The sequence below is a fragment of the Schistocerca cancellata genome, chromosome 8, assembly GCF_023864275.1.
Source record: "Schistocerca cancellata isolate TAMUIC-IGC-003103 chromosome 8, iqSchCanc2.1, whole genome shotgun sequence".
Classification (NCBI taxonomy): domain Eukaryota; kingdom Metazoa; phylum Arthropoda; class Insecta; order Orthoptera; family Acrididae; genus Schistocerca; species Schistocerca cancellata.
In genome coordinates, this window is record NC_064633.1 from 559,768,558 (window position 1) to 559,792,024 (window position 23,467).

The window sequence follows — 23,467 nt, forward strand, 5'->3', positions numbered from 1 at the left end:
TACACTTCTCAAGTAATTGAAGTTATTCACTTGCTCTATTTCCTCTCCCCCTATTTTCATACGGAATTTTCTACCCTTTCCTCCAATTACTATGCTTTTCATTTTCTTCTTGTTAATCTCCATTCCATATTCTCCTAATTTTGTGCTTAGATCATCTAACATTTGGTCCATCTCTCTTGCACTCTCTGCCATCACAACCATGTCATCTGCAAATCTTATACACTCCACTCTCCAACCCCCTATAGAAACTCCTCTCCTTCCATCAAAACTTCCATTAGTAACTTCCGCCAGATAGGTATTGAACAGTGTTGGTGATAAACAACAACCTTGTCTTACACCTCTTCCCAGTTCAATATCTTCACTCATCACACCTCCTATTTTGGTTCAAATATAAATTTCTAATTAGCCGTCTACCCCTCCAGTCTAATTAGCCATCTAACCCTCCAGTCAACTTCATGTTTCCTTAGGATTTCCATCAGTTTGTCCCATATGACATAGTTAAAAGCCTTCTCAAGATCAATGAACGCAACATACACCTTCCTTTTCTTCCCCGTGTATGTCTCCCGTAACACTCTCAGTAGCCCAATAGCATCTCTAGTTCCCACTCCCACCTGAAACCAAATTGTTCATCTTCTATTACACAATTCAGCTTTCCATACAGCCTTCTATTGAGTGTCCTCAGCAAGACTTTGGCTGCAAGTGATATCAGGCTCACTGTTCTATGTTCCTCACATTTTCTTGCTGTTTTTTTTCTTTTCTGTGGGTATTAAGATACTTTCTATAAAGTATTTGCCATTTTCCTGTCATGTATATTTGATTACACAATTCAATCAACTCCCTTTTTCCTTCCTTCTTCATGACTTTAACAGTTCTGCAGGAATCTCATCAATTCCCATTGCCTTTCCATTTTTCATCTCCTTCATAGATGCTTCAATCTCACTAGTTGGTATTGCATTTCCTTTGTTATCATCTGCAACTTTATCTTCTTCTATCCCAAGCTCTTCTTCACTTGGTCGGCTGTGTTAGTCCATTGTTGTTTCCCTGAATGTCAAATCCATTGCTTCTTTGTACATCAAATCATATTATCCTTCTTCCTACCAGTGCAACACTGTAGATGTTGTTGCCAGTGTTGCCCTCCTCACATCTCATAGACAATGCCTTTGGCTGTAGTCTGTGCATAAAATGGCTTTCTCTGCAGTACACCGTCAGTGCTGTGTTTACCTTGAATGTCACCTGTACCTCCTTCTGCACCAGGGCTTACTCTGCAGTGTACAGTTAGTGTTGTGTTTATGCTGAGTCGCTGTTATGGAATTCTTTATCTTGGACTGCAATTCAGCTGTTTACTTATAACTCTGGTATTAGAACTTATTCTACAGGGTGGTTCTGGCTGGAATGCTCCTGCAACATATTTCTCTTTAGCCTATGATGCCTGTGCTGTTCTAAGCTTATCATCTTTTTTGTCTGTTCCTTTGGAGCTTCTAAATATGCATTTATTATAATAAAACATTTACTAATGGAAAACTTAAGAAGAGGTTTGCAGAAATAGATAGTAAAATAAGTTTTAACTGTAAATCAGTTTAGTGTAATGTGCAGTGCTTAAAGTAATGCAGATAATAATATACTTTTTCTGTCCCATACAGATGCACAGCATCAGCACAAAAGGCAATGAACTTTTCAGTGTTTGTACTGCTGTCCACTAACATTATAGAAATATGTAGTTCTATATTTAGCACAGCCGAGGTAAGCATGAAACTTGAAAACTGGCAATAACATGATACTGAGCACATAAAACAGACCACTATAACTTCCACACAAAGTATGTGCATTCTACATGAAAATTTTGTTGAATCATTTAATATTACAAGGAGGAAGAATAGGTAGTGAGTTTTTACTTTCAGGGAACAAAATTCGAAGTATTGTTGATAGGCACATTTAAATATAGAAAAAGCTGTATGTAACTTTTTGAAGCATAATTTCCTTCTTCAAAGTGAAAAGAGGGATAGATTGGAAAACTTTGGAAATGATGGGCAGGTAACTTGATCTCAGCATGAAAGGGACCCACCTGTTGTGAGAGAATGGGGGGAGGAAGATGAAAGGTGAGTTTAAAGATGGATTAAGAACAGAACTAAAACATGGAATGAATAAAATAGTTAACAACTATTATTTCTCAGCTTGTACTCCTATCATCTCTGGATTGAAGCTAGCACAGTGCTTACCAATGTACCCTCTTGATACCTCTCCCTTTTATATTTGTCTTCCCTTCTCCTAACAGTAAGTGGACACTTCTTAATCTGAGGTCTGAGTACCTTGTCCCTTCTTTTCCTAATACATCCCTCTTTCTTTCATGAGAAAGAAAGTCCAGAAGCATGGCACAGTTTTTTAGTACATTTTAAATCTATATATTGGCACTACTTGAAATTTCATACCTGGAAGGCAAGTACTGGCCATTTATCCTTCCTCCTTATAATTATACTGTTCTCTCAAGTGAATTTTCCTTTTCAAACAATTTCCATAATTTAGTTACATAGAATACAGCTTAGAATGATTGCTCATATTTCAGAAGCATTTTAAAGTAACATATACATATTAACAGTTTGGCTTGCTGAACTTGTTTGAGTTTTAACAGATTTCTGACTCATTAAAGCCTCTGATGCAGTAGTGGAAGATGAAATGTTAGGCAGAGTGTTATGCCTTGGACCGTGACCTTATGCCCATATATCAAATGTTAGCAATGTTGTAAATACCAGCTGTGAAAGCCTACATTGTATTGTTGTTCATTATATGGATCGCTCTAACTGAATAATTTTAAAAAATTGTTTCTTTCAAAACAAAAACAGACCACAGTATCAGCAGGAATAAAAAATACAAAGACAAATTAGAAAGTCTTTGTCCCTATTTCTCTTAGCCAAATTAAGCTTTAAATGTAAAGTCAACATATCTGTTCCAGCAGTGGACATTACTTGAACTGGCCTGGCCTTATCTGCCAGGAGCTTCACAGTCTGCCAGTGCTGTTAGTTGTTGAAGATGTCACTGTGCTTCATATGTCCATGGCATATGAGCAATGAAGTATGACTCATTTTCTATGGAGCACTAATGCTCGTTAAGATCTACGGGGAGATGCAGTCCATATATATATATATATATATACCTAAAAACAAAGATGATGTGACTTACCAAATGAAAGTGCTGGCAGGTCGACAGACACACAAACGAACACAAACACACACACAAAATTCAAGCTTTCGCAACAAACTGTTGCCTCATCAGGAAAGAGGGAAGGAGAGGGAAAGACGAAAGGATGTGGGTTTTAAGGGAGAGGGTAAGGAGTCATTCCAGTCCCGGGAGCGGAAACACTTACCTTAGGGGGAAAAAAGGACGGGTATACACTCGCACACACACACATATCCATCCACACATATACAGACACAAGCAGACATATTTAAAGACAAAGAGTTTGGGCAGAGATGTCAGTCGAGGCAGAAGTGCAGAGGCAAAGATGTTGTTGAATGTAGGTGAGGTATGAGTGGCGGCAACTTGAAATTAGCGGAGATTGAGGCCTGGTGGATAACGGGAAGAGAGGATATATTGAAGAGCAAGTTCCCATCTCCGGAGTTCGGATAGGTTGGTGTTAGTAGGAAGTATCCAGATAACCTGGACGGTGTAACACTGCGCCAAGATGTGCTGGTCGTGCACCAAGGCATGTTTAGCCACAGGGTGATCCTCATTACCAACAAACACTGTCTGCCTGTGTCCATTCATGCGAATGGACAGTTTGTTGCTGGTCATTCCCACATAGAATGCATCACAGTGTAGGCAGGTCAGTTGGTAGATCACGTGGGTGCTTTCACACGTGGCTCTGCCTTTGATTGTGTACACCTTCCGGGTTACAGGACTGGAGTAGGTGGTGGTGGGAGGGTGCATGGGACAGGTTTTACACCGGGGGCGGTTACAAGGGTAGGAGCCAGAGGGTAGGGAAGGTGGTTTGGGGATTTCATAGGGATGAACTAAGAGGTTACGAAGGTTAGGTGGATGGCGGAAAGACACTCTTGGTGGAGTGGGGAGGATTTCATGAAGGATGGATCTCATTTCAGGGCAGGATTTGAGGAAGTCGTATCCCTGCTGGAGAGCCACATTCAGAATCTGATCCAGTCCCGGAAAGTATCCTGTCACAAGTGGGGCACTTTTGTGGTTCTTCTGTGAGAGGTTCTGGGTTTGAGAGGATGAGGAAGTGGCTCTGGTTATTTGCTTCTGTACCAGGTTGGGAGGGTAGTTGCGGGATGCAAAAGCTGTTGTCAGGTTGTTGGTGTAATGCTTCAGGGATTCCGGACTGGAGCAGATTCGTTTGCCACGAAGACCTAGGCTGTAGGGAAGGGACCGTTTGATGTGGAATGGGTGGCAGCTGTCGTAATGGAGGTACTGTTGCTTGTTGGTGGGTTTGATGTGGACGGACGTGTGAAGCTGGCCATTGGACAGGTGAAGGTCAACATCAAGGAAAGTGGCATGGGATTTGGAGTAGGACCAGGTGAATCTGATGGAACCAAAGGAGTTAAGGTTGGAGAGGAAATTCTGGAGTTCTTCTTCACTGTGAGTCCAGATCATGAAGATGTCATCAATAAATCTGTACCAAACTTTGGGTTGGCAGGCCTGGGTAACCAAGAAGGCCTCCTCTAAGCGACCCATGAATAGGTTGGCGTACGAGGGGGCCATCCTGGTACCCATGGCTGTTCCCTTTAATTGTTGGTATGTCTGGTTTTCAAAAGTGAAGAAGTTGTGGGTCAGGATGAAGCTGGCTAAGGTAATGAGGAAAGAGGTTTTAGGTAGGGCGGCAGGTGATCGGCGTGAAAGGAAGTGCTCCATCGCAGCGAGGCCCTGGACATGCGGAATATTTGTGTATAAGGAAGTGGCATCAATGGTTACAAGGATGGTTTCTGGGGGTAACGGATTGGGTAAGGATTCCAGGCGTTCGAGAAAGTGGTTGGTGTCTTTGATGAAGGATGGGAGACTGTATGTAATGGGTTGAAGGTGTTGATCTACGTAGGCAGAGATACGTTCTGTGGGGGCTTGGTAACCAGCTACAATGGGGCGGCCGGGATGATTGGGTTTGTGAATTTTAGGAAGAAGGTAGAAGGTAGGGGTGCGGGGTGTCGGTGGGGTCAGGAGGTTGATGGAGTCAGGTGAAAGGTTTTGTAGGGGGCCTAAGGTTCTGAGGATTCCTTGAAGCTCTGCCTGGACATCAGGAATGGGATTACCTTGGCAGACTTTGTATGTGGTGTTGTCTGAAAGCTGACGCAGTCCCTCAGCCACATACTCCCGACGATCAAGTACCACGGTCGTGGAACCCTTGTCCGCCGGAAGAATGACGATGGACCGGTCAGCCTTCAGATCACGGATAGCCTGGGCTTCAGCAGTGGTGATGTTGGGAGTAGGATTAAGGTTTTTTAAGAAGGATTGAGAGGCAAGGCTCGAAGTCAGAAATTCCTGGAAGGTTTGGAGAGGGTGATTTTGAGGAAGGGGAGGGGGGTCCCGCTGTGACGGAGGACGGAACTGTTCCAGGCAGGGTTCAATTTGGATAGTGTCTTGGGGAGCTGGATCATTAGGGGTAGGATTAGGATCATTTTTCTTCGTGGCAAAGTGATACTTCCAGCAGAGAGTACGAGTGTAGGACAATAAACCTTTGACGAGGGCTTTTTGGTTGAATCTGGGAGTGGGGCTGAAGGTGAGGCCTTTGGATAGGACAGAGGTTTCGGATTGGGAGAGAGGTTTGGAGGAAAGGTTAACTACTGAATTAGGGTGTTGTGGTGCCAGATTGTGTTGATCGGAATTTTGAGGTTTTGGAGGGAGTGGAGCTGGAAGTGGGAGATTGAGTAGATGGGAGAGACTGGGTTTGTGTGCAATGAGAGGTGGTTGAGGTTTGCTGGAAAGGTTGTGAAGGGTGAGTGAGTTGCCTTTCCGGAGGTGGGAAACAGGAGATTGGATAGTTTTTTGAGGTGAAGGGTGGCATGGTGTTCTAATTGACGGTTGGCCTGTAGGAGGAGGCTCTGAATAGCCGGTGTGGATGTGGGAGAGGAAAGATTGAGGACTTTTATTAAGGATAGGAGTTGACGGGTGTGTTCATTGGCGGAGTTGATGCGTAGGTGAAGGATTAGGTGGGTGAGGGCAATGGATTGTTCAGTTTGGAACTGGTATAGGGACTGATGGAAAGAAGGGTTGCAGCCAGAGATGGGAACTTTAAGTGTGAGGCCTTTGGGGGTTATGCCAAATGTCAGACAAGCCTGAGAAAATAAAATATGTGAGCGTAATCTGGCTAGGGTGAAGGCATGTTTGCGGAGGGAATGTAAATAAAACTTAATGGGGTCGTTGTGGGGGTGTTGTGAGGGTGACATGGTATTAGAAGGTGGAAAGTTTAACATGAGGTTGAAATGAAAAAGAAAGATAGAAATATATGGGGATAGATAACTAGAAGCAATTGGAGATCTGGTATGAAAAAAGGCGAAAAAGTGTTGGTTAAGTTGATCCTGCGGTGAACTTGGGTTGGTAGACAGCGATGTGCAAAAAGGTTAGGTGGTTGTGTTGCCGCTAAATCACGTTAAAGGACGGAGAAATTCGGGAAAATTTCGAGAAAATTTCGAAAAAACGTATTAAAGGCGAAAAAGTGTAGGTTAAGTTGATCCTGTGGTGAACTTGGGTTGGTAGACAGCGATGTGCAAAAAGGTTAGGTGGTTGTGTTGCCGCTAAATCACGTTAAAGGACGGAGAAATTCGGGAAAATTTCGAGAAAATTTCGAAAAAACGTATTAAAGGAGTGGTGTTGTGGTGAAAGATTACGAAAATGGGGCTAACAATTGTAGAAATAATGACGTTAAAACCTGTGGGGAGCAGCTAAAATGATCAGTGATGTGCGAAAAACGGAAGTGGAAATAAAGTTAAAGTTATTAGAACTAGCCGAAATGGTTGTTAAAAACGTGAAAGCAGCTGTTATTGAACTAGAAACGGTGGATTTTATAGCAGCGGTAGTGTTTAAAGCGGAAAAATGGAAGTGGGTTACGTATTGTTGAGCATATATAGGCGGGATAAAATTGTATAGTAGATTACGGTAAAAGGGGAAGGTGAATACAAGGTGAAACTACTGGTAAAAACAGAAAGAGAAAATAAAGAGAAAAAAGAGAAATAAGACGACAGGAAAGATTTCGAAATGCAAAGGCGACAATAACAAACGTAATTGTTGGGTTCAAATTAATGATATGGTTATAATAGAAGGAAACATTCCACGAAGGAAAAATATACCTAAAAACCAAGATGATGTGACTTACCAAATGAAAGTGCTGGCAGGTCGACAGACACACAAACGAACACAAACATACACACAAAATTCAAGCTTTCGCAACAAACTGTTGCCTCATCAGGAAAGAGGGAAAACCCACCAACAAGCAACAGTACCTCCATTACGACAGCTGCCACCCATTCCACATCAAACAGTCCCTTCCCTACAGCCTAGGTCTTCGTGGCAAACGAATCTGCTCCAGTCCGGAATCCCTGAAGCATTACACCAACAACCTGACAACAGCTTTTGCATCCCGCAACTACCCTCCCAACCTGGTACAGAAGCAAATAACCAGAGCCACTTCCTCATCCTCTCAAACCCAGAACCTCCCACAGAAGAACCACAAAAGTGCCCCACTTGTGACAGGATACTTTCCGGGACTGGATCAGATTCTGAATGTGGCTCTCCAGCAGGGATACGACTTCCTCAAATCCTGCCCTGAAATGAGATCCATCCTTCATGAAATCCTCCCCACTCCACCAAGAGTGTCTTTCCGCCATCCACCTAACCTTCGTAACCTCTTAGTTCATCCCTATGAAATCCCCAAACCACCTTCCCTACCCTCTGGCTCCTACCCTTGTAACCGCCCCCGGTGTAAAACCTGTCCCATGCACCCTCCCACCACCACCTACTCCAGTCCTGTAACCCGGAAGGTGTACACAATCAAAGGCAGAGCCACGTGTGAAAGCACCCACGTGATCTACCAACTGACCTGCCTACACTGTGATGCATTCTATGTGGGAATGACCAGCAACAAACTGTCCATTCGCATGAATGGACACAGGCAGACAGTGTTTGTTGGTAATGAGGATCACCCTGTGGCTAAACATGCCTTGGTGCACGACCAGCACATCTTGGCGCAGTGTTACACCGTCCGGGTTATCTGGATACTTCCTACTAACACCAACCTATCCGAACTCCGGAGATGGGAACTTGCTCTTCAATATATCCTCTCTTCCCGTTATCCACCAGGCCTCAATCTCCGCTAATTTCAAGTTGCCGCCACTCATACCTCACCTACATTCAACAACATCTTTGCCTCTGCACTTCTGCCTCGACTGACATCTCTGCCCAAACTCTTTGCCTTTAAATATGTCTGCTTGTGTCTGTATATGTGTGAATGGATATGTGTGTGTGTGTGCGAGTGTGTACCCGTCCTTTTTTCCCCCTAAGGTAAGTCTTTCCGCTCCCGGGACTGGAATGACTCCTTACCCTCTCCCTTAAAACCCACATCCTTTCGTCTTTCCCTCTCCTTCCCTCTTTCCTGATGAGGCAACAGTTTGTTGCGAAAGCTTGAATTTTGTGTGTATGTTTGTGTTCGTTTGTGTGTCTGTCGACCTGCCAGCACTTTCATTTGGTAAGTAACATCATCTTTGTTTTTAGGTATATTTTTTCTTCGTGGAATGTTTCCTTCTATTATAACCATATCATTAATTTGAACCCAACAATTACGTTTGTTATTGTCGCCTTTGCATTTCGAAATCTTTCCTGTCGTCTTATTTCTCTTTTTTCTCTTTATTTTCTCTTTCTGTTTTTACCAGTAGTTTCACCTTGTATTCACCTTCCCCTTTTACCGTAATCTACTATACAATTTTATCCCGCCTATATATGCTCAACAATACGTAACCCACTTCCATTTTTCCGCTTTAAACACTACCGCTGCTATAAAATCCACCGTTTCTAGTTCAATAACAGCTGCTTTCACGTTTTTAACAACCATTTCGGCTAGTTCTAATAACTTTAACTTTATTTCCACTTCCGTTTTTCGCACATCACTGATCATTTTAGCCGCTCCCCACAGGTTTTAACGTCATTATTTCTACAATTGTTAGCCCCATTTTCGTAATCTTTCACCACAACACCGCTCCTTTAATACGTTTTTTCGAAATTTTCTCGAAATTTTCCTGAATTTCTCCGTCCTTTAACGTGATTTAGCGGCAACACAACCACCTAACCTTTTTACACATCGCTGTCTACCAACCCAAGTTCACCACAGGATCAACTTAACCAACACTTTTTCGCCTTTAATACGTTTTTTCGAAATTTTCTCGAAATTTTCCCGAATTTCTCCGTCCTTTAACGTGATTTAGCGGCAACACAACCACCTAACCTTTTTGCACATCGCTGTCTACCAACCCAAGTTCACCACAGGATCAACTTAACCAACACTTTTTCGCCTTTTTTCATACCAGATCTCCAATTGCTTCTAGTTATCTATCCCCATATATTTCTATCTTTCTTTTTCATTTCAACCTCATGTTAAACTTTCCACCTTCTAATACCATGTCACCCTCACAACACCCCCACAACGACCCCATTAAGTTTTATTTACATTCCCTCCGCAAACATGCCTTCACCCTAGCCAGATTACGCTCACATATTTTATTTTCTCAGGCTTGTCTGACATTTGGCATAACCCCCAAAGGCCTCACACTTAAAGTTCCCATCTCTGGCTGCAACCCTTCTTTCCATCAGTCCCTATACCAGTTCCAAACTGAACAATCCATTGCCCTCACCCACCTAATCCTTCACCTACGCATCAACTCCGCCAATGAACACACCCGTCAACTCCTATCCTTAATAAAAGTCCTCAATCTTTCCTCTCCCACATCCACACCGGCTATTCAGAGCCTCCTCCTACAGGCCAACCGTCAATTAGAACACCATGCCACCCTTCACCTCAAAAAACTATCCAATCTCCTGGTTTCCCACCTCCGGAAAGGCAACTCACTCACCCTTCACAACCTTTCCAGCAAACCTCAACCACCTCTCATTGCACACAAACCCAGTCTCTCCCATCTACTCAATCTCCCACTTCCAGCTCCACTCCCTCCAAAACCTCAAAATTCCGATCAACACAATCTGGCACCACAACACCCTAATTCAGTAGTTAACCTTTCCTCCAAACCTCTCTCCCAATCCGAAACCTCTGTCCTATCCAAAGGCCTCACCTTCAGCCCCACTCCCAGATTCAACCAAACAGATCTCGTCAAAGATTTATTGTCCTACACTCGTACTCTCTGCTGGAAGTATCACTTTGCCACGAAGAAAAATGATCCTAATCCTACCCCTAATGATCCAGCTCCCCAAGACACTATCCAAATTGAACCCTGCCTGGAACAGTTTCGTCCTCCGTCACAGCGGGACCCACCTCCCCTTCCTCAAAATCACCCTCTCCAAACCTTCCAGGAATTTCTGACTTCGAGCCTTGCCTCTCAATCCTTCTTAAAAAACCTTAATCCTACTCCCAACATCACCACTGCTGAAGCCCAGGCTATCCGTGATCTGAAGGCTGACCGGTCCATCGTCATTCTTCCGGCGGACAAGGGTTCCACGACCGTGGTACTTGATCGTCGGGAGTATGTGGCTGAGGGACTGCGTCAGCTTTCAGACAACACCACATACAAAGTCTGCCAAGGTAATCCCATTCCTGATGTCCAGGCAGAGCTTCAAGGAATCCTCAGAACCTTAGGCCCCCTACAAAACCTTTCACCTGACTCCATCAACCTCCTGACCCCACCGACACCCCGCACCCCTACCTTCTTCCTAAAATTCACAAACCCAATCATCCCGGCCGCCCCATTGTAGCTGGTTACCAAGCCCCCACAGAACGTATCTCTGCCTACGTAGATCAACACCTTCAACCCATTACATACAGTCTCCCATCCTTCATCAAAGACACCAACCACTTTCTCGAACGCCTGGAATCCTTACCCAATCCGTTACCCCCAGAAACCATCCTTGTAACTATTGATGCCACTTCTTTATACACAAATATCCCGCACGTCCAGGGCCTCGCTGCGATGGAGCACTTCCTTTCACGCCGATCACCTGCCACCCTACCTAAAACCTCTTTCCTCATTACCTTAGCCAGCTTCATCCTGACCCACAACTTCTTCACTTTTGAAAACCAGACATACCAACAATTAAAGGGAACAGCCATGGGTACCAGGATGGCCCCCTCGTACGCCAACCTATTCATGGGTCGCTTAGAGGAGGCCTTCTTGGTTACCCAGGCCTGCCAACCCAAAGTTTGGTACAGATTTATTGATGACATCTTCATGATCTGGACTCACAGTGAAGAAGAACTTCAGAATTTCCTCTCCAACCTCAACTCCTTTGGTTCCATCAGATTCACCTGGTCCTACTCCAAATCCCATGCCACTTTCCTTGATGTTGACCTTCACCTGTCCAATGGCCAGCTTCACACGTCCGTCCACATCAAACCCACCAACAAGCAACAGTACCTCCATTACGACAGCTGCCACCCATTCCACATCAAATGGTCCCTTCCCTACAGACTAGGTCTTCATGGCAAACGAATCTGCTCCAGTCCGGAATCCCTGAAGCATTACACCAACAACCTGACAACAGCTTTTGCATCCCGCAACTACCCTCCCAACCTGGTACAGAAGCAAATAACCAGAGCCACTTCCTCATCCTCTCAAACCCAGAACCTCCCACAGAAGAACCACAAAAGTGCCCCACTTGTGACAGGATACTTTCCGGGACTGGATCAGATTCTGAATGTGGCTCTCCAGCAGGGATACGACTTCCTCAAATCCTGCCCTGAAATGAGATCCATCCTTCATGAAATCCTCCCCACTCCACCAAGAGTGTCTTTCCGCCATCCACCTAACCTTCGTAACCTCTTAGTTCATCCCTATGAAATCCCCAAACCACCTTCCCTACCCTCTGGCTCCTACCCTTGTAACCGCCCCCGGTGTAAAACCTGTCCCATGCACCCTCCCACCACCACCTACTCCAGTCCTGTAACCCGGAAGGTGTACACAATCAAAGGCAGAGCCACGTGTGAAAGCACCCACGTGATCTACCAACTGACCTGCCTACACTGTGATGCATTCTATGTGGGAATGACCAGCAACAAACTGTCCATTCGCATGAATGGACACAGGCAGACAGTGTTTGTTGGTAATGAGGATCACCCTGTGGCTAAACATGCCTTGGTGCACGACCAGCACATCTTGGCGCAGTGTTACACCGTCCGGGTTATCTGGATACTTCCTACTAACACCAACCTATCCGAACTCCGGAGATGGGAACTTGCTCTTCAATATATCCTCTCTTCCCGTTATCCACCAGGCCTCAATCTCCGCTAATTTCAAGTTGCCGCCACTCATACCTCACCTACATTCAACAACATCTTTGCCTCTGCACTTCTGCCTCGACTGACATCTCTGCCCAAACTCTTTGTCTTTAAATATGTCTGCTTGTGTCTGTATATGTATGGATGGATATGTGTGTGTGTGTGCGAGTGTGTACCCGTCCTTTTTTCCCCCTAAGGTAAGTCTTTCCGCTCCCGGGACTGGAATGACTCCTTACCCTCTCCCTTAAAACCCACATCCTTTCGTCTTTCCCTCTCCTTCCCTCTTTCCTGATGAGGCAACAGTTTGTTGCGAAAGCTTGAATTTTGTGTGTGTGTTTGTGTTCGTTTGTGTGTCTGTCGACCTGCCAGCACTTTCATTTGGTAAGTCACATCATCTTTGTTTTTTTTTTTATATATATATATATATATATATATATATATATATATATATATATATATATATATATATATATATATATATATATATATATATATATATATATATATATATGTCTTGCTCTGAGAAGTGTGAGATGATGTTGGTGGTGTTGTGGCTTCACAAAAGGTTGTGAAGACTTGCATGACAGTGAATGTTTGGGAATTCCGTGTGATGAAATTTCCTGTGTGGATGCAATGGTGAAAGCAGACTGGGGTGTGCATCTCCAGGACATTTCCCAGGAGCTTGGCACTTTGTATGGGAGTGTTTATGAAATTATTCACGGGTCCTTAGGATACCAGAAAGTTTCATGTTTTTTCTACTGATGACAAAGGCCCTGCATCCTCATTGGAGTGTGGTGGTGTGGTATGTGAAGGTGACATACCCTTGTTGGTATACACAGGCTTGAGTCATTGAAACTGTCTCCTGTTTACCTTCTTTTCCAATCTTGAAAGTGTGGCTCCCATGTGTGATTACTCTGTGAAGTCCTCAGATCTAGCCTCCTTTTTATGCAAAGGTATAACAATAGCATATTTCAGTCTATCAGGGAAAATGCCCTGTTCCAGAGAGCTATTACACAGGTGGCTGAGAATCTTACTTATTTGTTGAGAACAAGCTTTTAGTATTTTGCTGGAAATGCCATCAATTCCATGTGAGTTTTTGCTTTTAAGCAAGTTTATTATTTTCCTAATTTCAGAGGGAAAAGTGGGTGAGATTTCAATTGTATCAAATTGGATAGGTATGGCCTCTTCCATTAACAGCCTAGCATCTTCTAATGAACACCTGGATCCTACTATATCCACAACATTTAGAAAATGATTATTAAAAATATTTTCAACTTCTGACTTTTTGTACGTAAAGTTTTCATTCAATTTGATGGTAATACTGTCTTCCTGTGCTCTTGGTTGACCTGTTTCTCTTTTAATAATATTCCAAATTGTTTTAATTTTATTATCAGAGTTGCTGATTTCAGACATGATACACATACTTCTGGATTTTTTAATAACTTTTCTTAATATAACACAGTAGTTTCTATAATGTTTGATAGTTTCTGGGTCACTACTCTTTCTTGCTGTCAGATACATTTCCCTTTTCCAGTTACAAGATATTTTTATACCCTTAGTAAGCCATGGTTTGTTACAAGGTTTCTTATGAGTATATTTAACTATTTTCTTGGGGAAGCAGTTTTCAAATGCATTTACAAAAATGACATGAAATAAATTATATTTTAAATTGGCATCAGGTTCACGGTACACCTCATCCCAGTCTAACTGCTGTAGGCTTTCCCTGAAATTTGCAATTGTTAAATCGTTGACTGAACGTACTACTTTGTACGACTGTTTAGTATTGCTGAATGGAGCTATGTCATATATTGTAACTAGCTGTGCACCATGATCAGAAAGACCATTCTCAACAGGCTGAGCATTTATCTGGTTAAACTTATCTTGGTCTATAAAGAAGTTATCTATCAGTGAGCTGCTATCCTTTACCACCCGAGTTGGAAAATCAATAACGGGTGTCAAATTGAAAGAACCGAGTAATACTTCAAGGTCATTTTTCCTATTACCCTCTTTCAGAGAATCTACATTGAAGTCCCCACAAATAATAATTTGCTTCCCCCTGTCTGACAGATAGCACAACAAGGAGTCCAAATTTTTCAGAAATAGATGAAAATTTCCTGATGGGGACCTATATACAGTTACAATTATAAATGTGCCTTTATTTAATTTAAGCTCACAGGCACATACTTCTATATGTTTCTCTACACAAAACGTTTTTGTTGCTATACTTTTTGCACAATGATGACTTTTGACATATATGGCTACTCCTCCTTTCTCCATATTTTCTCTCATTACATGTGCAGAGAGCTTATATCCACTTACATTTACCTTATCCATATCAGTAACAATGTGATGCTCAGACAGGCATAGTATATCTATTTCATCCTCAACTTCTAGATCTTCTAAACAAACCAGAAGCTCATCTATTTTATTCTTTAAACTCCCAATATTTTGATGAAATATACTTACATTATTTTTAATTATACTTTTATGAGACCCTTTCCTTATTCTAACATTTGCAGTACTCTCCTGTCTGAGTTTCTCATTGTGCTTAGGCCTAGTTGCTATACCAGTGGTCACATGGTGTTCAGAGAGGCAGATTATGTCAACTGGGTTGGGTGACTTTAATTCATCAATGCAATTACCTAGGACTGAGATACAACTTGGTGGAGATAAAATTTCTGGTGATTGGTGAAAATTTATAATTGACAGCTGTGATTGGTGATCCAATGTGCTAGAATTGTGCTGTTTAATTTCTTTCCTAAACTGAAGATTTGTTTCAATTCTGACCTCTCGTAGAACTTGACATCTTTCTGTCTTACCTATCCTAAAAAAGGTGCTGCTCCAACACCTGTAACCACTGGTATTTTACCATTCATGGCAGTGCCTCCCCCCTTAAATTTCCTGCTATTACCCCAGCCAGTTTCCCCTTCCCTTTCCTGTTGAGATGTAGGCCGTGCCTGGTATAGTAGTCCCACCTACTGAGAGAATCAACAGGAACCACACCAATATGAGCCCCCGCACCCGACCCAAGCAGCCGTTCCAACTCCAAATTAACTCTCCCAACAGAAGAGTTCAAATGAGGCTGGTCATGGCATCTCAGGACAGATACAAACTCAACATTGGTGTGTCTCATTGCCGACGCAATCTTTACCAGGTCACACTCTATACTGTACCCAGGATCTCTGTCGATGCTGTTCCCTGGCCCTCCCACAATAACCACGGTGTCTTCCCTGGTAAATCCTTTACAGAGTGAACCTAAATCCTCTGTCACCTGATCCAGACTAGCACTCGGTTTGAAAAAAATTGTGACCTGGTATTCTGGTCCTAATTCCTCCTGCAGAAGTTGGCCTACACCTTTGGCATGAGAACTGCCTAACAACAAAACTTTCTTCCTTTTCGATGGCTTTCCTACATTCTTTTTCAATTTCCTATTGAAAGTTTGTTGTGTCCTGTCTACACCTACCTCTGCTTGAGGCTCATCAGTTTCTAACTGAAGCAACAGGTCAAACTTATTTTTGACATTCACCACAAAACTGTCAGACTTAGTTCTAGGCCTGTTCCTTCTGCTACCTGTTGCCGCTTCCCACCTCTCTTTGCCCTTCTCCCTCCTTAACCTGTCCAGTTCTTCCCTAGCCTGATCTATCTCAGCCTGAAGGGCAGCAATTTTCCCCTCTTGTTCCACTATCTTCCTATCTCTGCTGCAAATCCTACATAACCACTGATGAGCCTGATCCACTTTCCCGACACCCACGCCAGTGCAGTCCCCCCAGTGAAAAAAACTACTGCATCCATCACACCAAATCCCGGAACTAATAATTCTACGGCAAGTCAGGCACTTCTCACTCATGGCAAAAATAATACTTTAGCTAGAATAAATCAATTAAATTACCGAAAATCAAAAAAGACGTTACAAGAATTAAGCCTATTCACAAATGTGTATAAGCAAGTTTCTGATTTAAAATTCCGCTGTTTTTCTGAGATCTGTATTAAAACAATGAAGGTATACGCTATTTATTTTATATTTCACTCGATGGAATGAAAAAAAAGGACAATTAAACGAGATACTTTAACTTTGATTCTCCAAAAACGTTATGAGAATTACGCCTATAAACAAATGTATATAAGCAAGTTTGTGATATAAAGTTACGCTGTTTTTCTGAAATCTGTATTAAAACAATGAAGTTATATGCTATTTACGGTAGTTTACTTATTTGTTACCGAGAAATTAGTTAAATTACCGTGAAACAAGAAACAAACACGTTTACAAAATTTAAGCCTAAGCGCGACTTCGCGAAGTTACGATCTTTTCGTGTTTTCTGAAAAAAATACGCAAAGAAAAGTCAAACCTTTAACAGCAAGACTAAATGATACACTAATGCATGTATTTAATTTGTTGTCGTTAACTTTTGTGGAAATGGTTTCTGGCGTCACTTACTCGGCGGCCATCTTGGACTCTGGAGATGCTGCCAGAATGCAGCAGATGTCCTGTCACCAACAAATTCAAACTGCTGCTGCTTCAAATTGCTGTTGGACTATCTGTTACGAAGCTGCTCCCACTGGTGTTTGGCTTGCATCTACTTTAAGTGTCAAGGGGCATTCAATCTTGGCTGTCCCAGCAGTGTTGCCTGTTCTAGATGTTTCTAGAGGTCCTGGAAAGCTGCTTCAGCAACCAGAATTTCCTGCAGTACTCTTGCTGGTGATTAATGGTATGAGTGGCTCTTACATTGTAGCTAAGCAAGGCAGGTGTCATCAATAACAGTTCAGCAAGCCTAACAATCTGTAAAGTTCCTTTTAAGCTGGAGGAAGAGGCATCTGTCATATTGATTTGACCCACACAGGTAATGGTGACAATCCGGCAAGGGAGACCAAATATCCCAGGAACTTAACTCTGCGTTTTTCCAATACACATTTTGCTACATTAATAATTATGCCATATTCTTGTCAGCAGATGAAAATCTGCCACAGGTATGCTGCATGCTGTTCTAATGTATCAGAAAATACAAGAATGTTGTCCATGTAGCAAAAAACAAATGGTAATTCTGTAAACACTTAGTGCATGACCTGTTGTCAAGTTTATGCAACATTCCTGAGGTCAAATGGTATCAAATGGTACTCATGCAAGCCACATGGTGTGGTCACCAAAGTTTTTGTTATGACAGTTGGCTCCATGAGAATTTGTGAATATGCCTTGGTGTACCTATCACACTGAATATTTTTGTGTTACTGATACTGCTGTTAAAATCCATTTTGTTGTGTAGAGAGTAGCAGTCTAGAATGGTGGATCTATTAAGCCACTATAATCTACACATTTCCTCCAGGAATTATCCTTTTTTATGAAGAATGGCGTTCGGGCATTCTATGGATCGGAGCGTGGAATGTCAGATCCCTTAATCGGGTAGGTAGGTTAGAAAATTTAAAAAGGGATATGGATAGGTTGAAGTTAGATATAGTGGGAATTAGTGAAGTTCTGTGGCAGGAGGAACAAGACTTTTGGTCAGGTGAATACAGGGTTATAAATACAAAATCAAACTGGGGTAATGCAGGATTAGGTTTAATAATGAATAAAAAAATAGGAGTGCAGGTAAGCTACTACCAACAGCATAGTGAATGCATTATTGTGGCCAAGATAGACACAAAGCCCATGCCTACCACATTTGTACAAGTTTATATGCCAACTAGCTCTGCGGATGATGAAGAAATTGATGAAATGTATGATGAGATAAAAGAAATTATTCAGGTAGTGAAGGGAGACGAAGATTAAATAGTCATGGGTGACTGGAATTCGAGAGTAGGAAAAGGGAAAGAAGGAAACATAGTGGGTGAATATGGATTGGGGGAGAGAAATGAAAGAGGAAGCCGTCTGGTAGAATTTTGCACAGAGCATAACTTAATCATAGCTAACACTTGGTTCAACAATCATAAAAGAAGGTTGTATACATGGAAGAATCCTGGAGATACTAGAAGGTATCAGATAGATTATATAATGGTAAGACAGAGATTTAGGAACCAGGTTTTAAATTGTAAGACATTTCCAGGGGCAGATGTGGACTCTGACCACAATCTATTGGTTATGAACTGTAAATTAAAACTAAAGAAACTGCAAAAAGGTGGGAATTTAAGAAGATGGGACCTGGATAAATTGAAAGAACCACAGGTTGTAGAGGGTTTCAGGGAGAGCATTAGGGAACAATTGACAAGAATGGGGGAAAGAAATACAGTAGAAGAAGAATAGGTAGATTCGAGTGACGAAATAGTGAAGGTAGCAGAGGATCAAGTAGGTAAAAAGATGAGGGCTAATAGAAATCCTTGGGTAACAGAAAAGATATTGAATTTAACTGATGAAATGAGAAAATATAAAAATGCAGTAAATGAAGCAGGCAAAAAGGAATACAAATGTCTCAAAAATGAGATTGACAGGAAGTGCAAAATGGCTAAGCAGGGATGGCTAGAGAACAGATGTAAGGATGTAGAGGCACTTATCACTAGGGGTGAGATAGATGTGGCGTCACCGCCAGACACCACACTTGCTAGGTGGTAGCCTTTAAATCGGCCGCGGTCCGTTAGTATACGTCGGACCTGCGTGTCGCCACTGTCAATGATTGCAAACCGAGCGCCGCCACACGGCAGGTCTAGAGAGACTTCCTAGCACTCGCCCCAGTTGTACAGCCGACTTTGCTAGAGATGGTTCACTGACAAATTACGCTCTCATTTGCCGAGACGATAGTTAGCATAGCCTTCAGCTACGTCATTTGCTACGACCTAGCAAGGCGCCATTATCATTTGCTATTTATCTTGTGATGCATGTACCGTCAGACCGATGTTCACCAATTATGAATTAAAGTTAAGTATTCAATCAGCTACGTACTTTATTTGCTAGTCTCAATCCCTTTAACTGTCCAGACCTCATGCCAGCCTGTGTGAGCTTAAACGCGTGCCTTTCGGCTACCAATCACAGTGGCTTGGCTGTTTTGCCAAGTCACAACAATAGATACTGCCTACAGGAAAATTAAAGAGACCTTTGGAGAAAAGAGAACCACTTGCATGAATATCAAGAGCTCAGATGGAAACCCAGTTCTAAGCAAAGGAGAGAAAGCAGAAAGCTGGAAGGAGTATATAGAGGGTCTATACAAGGGTGATGTACTTGAGGACAATATTATGGAAATGGAAGAGGATGTAGATGAAGATGAAATAGGAGATATGATACTGCGTGAAGAGTTTGACAGAGCAATGAAAGACCTGAGTTGAAACAAGGCCCCGGGAGTAGACAACATTCCTTTGCAACTACTAACAGCCTTGGGAGAGCCATGCCTAACAAAACTCCACCATCTAGTGAGCAAGATGTATGAGACAGGTGAAATACCCTCAGACTTCAAGAACAATATAATAATTCCAATCCCAAAGAAAGTAGGTGTTGACAGATGTGAAAATTACTGAACTATCAGTTTAATTAGCCACAGCTGCAAAATACTAACACTAATTCTTTACAGATTAATGGAAAAACTGGTAGAAACTGACCTCAGGGAAGATAAGTTTGGATTCTGTAGAAATGTTGGAACACGTGAGGCAATACTGACCCTACACTTACCTTAGAAAATAGATTAAGGAAAAGCAAACCTACATTTCTAGCATTTGTAAATTTAGAGAAAGCTTTTGACAATGTTGACTGGAATACTCTCTTTCAAATTCTGTAAATGCAGGGGTAAAATACAGGGATCGAAAGGCTATTTACAATTTGTACAGAAACCAGATGGCAGTTATAAGAGTGGAGGGGCACGAAAGGGAAGCAGCGGTTGGGTAGGGAGTGAGATAGGGTTGTAGCCTGTCCCCGATGTTATTCAATCTGTATATTGTGCAAGCAGTAAAGGAAACAAAAGAAAAATTCGGAGTAGGTATTAAAGTCCATGGAGAAGAAATAAAAACGTTGAGGTTCGCTGATGACATTGTAATTCTGTCAGAGACAGCAAAGGACTTGGAAGAGCAGTTGAATGGAATGGACAGTGTCTTGAAAGGAGGATATAAGATGAACATCAACAAAAGCAAAAAGAGGGTAATGGAATGTAGTCGAATTAAGTCGGGTGATGCTGAGGGAATTAGATTAGGAAATGAGACACTTAAAGGAGTAAAGGAGTTTTTCTATTTGGGGAGCAAAATAACTGATGATGGTCAAAGTAGAGAGGATATAAAATGTAGACTGGCAATGGCAAGGAAAGCGTTTCTGAAGAAGAGAAAATTGTTAACATCGAGTATAGATTTAAGTGTCAGGATGTCGTTTCTGAAAGTATTTGTATGGAGTGTAGCCATGTATGGAAGTGAAACATGGGTGATAAATAGTTTGGACAAGAAGAGAATAGAAGCTTTCGAAATGTGGTGCTACAGAAGAATGCTGAAGATGGGTAGATCACATAACATATGAGGAGGTATTGAATAGAATTGGGGAGAAGAGGAGTTTGTGGCACAACTTGACAAGAAGAAGGGACCGGTTGGTAGGGCATGTTCTGAGGCATCAAGGGATCACAAATTCAGCATTGGAGGGCAGTGTGGAGGGTAAAAATTGTAGAGGGAGACCAAGAGATGAGTACACTAAGCAGATTCAGAAGGATGCAAGTTGCAGTAAGTACTGGGAGATGAAGAAGCTTGCACAGGATAGAGTAGCATGGAGAGCTGCGTCAAACCAGTCTCAGGACTGAAGACAACAACAACAACAATGAACTATGTGGAGGCCCACTGACTTCGCACCTAGTCACTATACCTGCTTTCAGTAGTCAGTCGACCTCTGTTCATGCTGCAAGTAGCTTCCCTGTATGCAGACACTGCAGGCGGAATGTGACTGGTTGACCTTGTGTCATGTGATGCTGGTCATTGTATGAGTTTTTCCTGGTGGTACAGAAAGATTCAAGGAGTGCTGGAATGTCCAGGAGTACAATATGAAAAGTGACTCTTCAGATGACGCCGTTTAGTACATGAATTGTTGTAACTTCCAGGGTTCTTCTTGCATGACACATATGTGTACCCTGCATCGTTGTGAGTATGGAAATTAATCAATACAGTCCAGTAAAGATGATGCATTAGAGGAGCTGTACGGCTTTGTGCAGAAAGCCACAGGCGTATCGTATTGTGTTAGACCTAATGTAGGAGGCACAGTAGGGAATAATCGTTTTGTGGGCACTGGTACTAACAGATGGTTGACCAGGCCAGTAATGCTGTAAAAGTCTGCCCCAATCATGTGATGAGGAATATTTGATATCACAAAAGTTTGGATCCAGGTATAGTGCTAAACATGTTTAATTGTAGGTAGCAATCCTGGAATCATTGGGTGCAATGAATATATGTTGCGTTGTTGGCATTGGTGTTTCACTGGCACCCCTTGGATAGACACTGACTTTTGAACATATATTGATATGAAACTTGACACCTGGTAACAGGTCCTGTATTAAACAATCGATGTGACTGCTTGACTGTTGTTAACATGGCATTTGCATATCTTCTTCTTCCCAAACTGTGGCCCAGACACTTGTGTTGTTGTCGATGGATGTTAATACCCATGTTTGAAATTTGGGTAATCATAGGGTTGTGTGCATTGACACGCTGCTTTGCTGAAATGCCTATGATACCAGCACCACCATACTGGCGAGTTTATCGTGTGGCAGTCTTCCTATTTTTCAAACTGCGACTTCATAGCTGCTGTCGTGTGTTGCTGCCTGCATGTTTAGTTTTGCCACTTTTGCTGATAGTTGCTAAATGATGGTTTTGGTCAATGTATACTGTTGGTGAGAAGTACTTGTGTATATTACAGGACCAATGGCATCTGATTCCACTTCTCTGCCTGTTAATGCATCCTTGTCTCAACTGCTGCTAATTTTTGCACATACTGAAACCTCACTTAAGCTGTTTGCAATGGTGTCTGCTAAATCTTGCAATGGTATGTCTGTTAGTGATGAAAAGACAGTATGGATGGTGGCTAGAAGTTCACAAAGCCATAATACACGTAAAGACTGTTCAGGTAGAATTTCCTGGCCTGCAAATGTGCATAAAGTTTTGAGCACCTTTCATGGAGTCTAATTACCATGTTCTCAGCTGTGACAAATCTTTTGAGGTTGCATCAACCACAGCACAGGAAGCTTAACATTTCTGTGTCATGTGTTTGTGCTCTCTATTTACATCTGTCGTGTCACTTTGTAGAGTATTAAAAGTCAGGGATGGTGATCCATGTTACAGTGGGAAGCCTTGTTCTGTTACAACTCAGATTTCTGGTTCTTGCATCAATGGCTTGACAATACATTTTATTATTATTCTTTGTTTCTTTTTCCTTTTTGGGGTCACCATTATGGGAACTCTATCTTATTCTCACATTCACTACAAATATTGTTCAGTATTCAATAATGAACTTTATTATCCAAGTATAGGATGAAAAAAGAACAGAAGATGAACAACAACCATAAATAATGATAGTCTCTATGCTGACAGCAGTACAGATGCTTAGTATCATCCATGATGATTTTGTTCACTTATCGCAGTGAAGTTTATTCACACAAAACAGATAACTAACTGTATTTTACCTGCACAGTAACCAACATGTGGTATCATGATTTGCAGCTGACATGGAATTGAAGTATTCTGAATATGTTGTTCAATTCTGCTAACAATGACACACAGAGATTGCTTAGTAGTGTGTATGTAGTCATTTGTCACACAGTGTGGAAGTGCAAGATTTAAACTGATCCTTAACAGATATACAAATAAAGAATAATGCTTTTAACATTTTTGTTTACTAATACTCGCATGATCTCTTCGTTATTGACAGTTGCTGAAGAATGATATGCCTGTAGCAGCAATCAAGACACTTTGTATGATCCCAGTTATCTTGTGCCAAAGTGGAATGTACTGCTTTTTTGGCCAAATGATTGCTGATGAGGTATGTATTAGTGCTTAATTATGGTTGTAACTCATAACAAAAAGCTCACCAATATATAATTTATACTTATTAATGAGAGATAATGTTCACCACAGCTTAATATCACCACTGTGGGGATAAAGTTGTTA

General features: G+C 42.0%; 1 protein-coding gene across 1 annotated transcript in view; it reads left to right on the forward strand.

The window, feature by feature from the left end:
• The first annotated feature begins 1,713 nt into the window (after positions 1 to 1,713).
• Positions 1,714 to 23,467, forward strand: part of LOC126095326 (odorant receptor 85c-like) — a 53,020-nt gene continuing 31,266 nt past the window's right edge. Inside the window, exons 1-2 of the mRNA XM_049910131.1 lie at positions 1,714 to 1,740; positions 23,229 to 23,339. Coding sequence (XP_049766088.1) covers positions 23,244 to 23,339 — 96 coding nt within the window. The 5' untranslated portion in view covers positions 1,714 to 1,740; positions 23,229 to 23,243. The remainder of the gene's footprint in view (positions 1,741 to 23,228; positions 23,340 to 23,467) is intronic.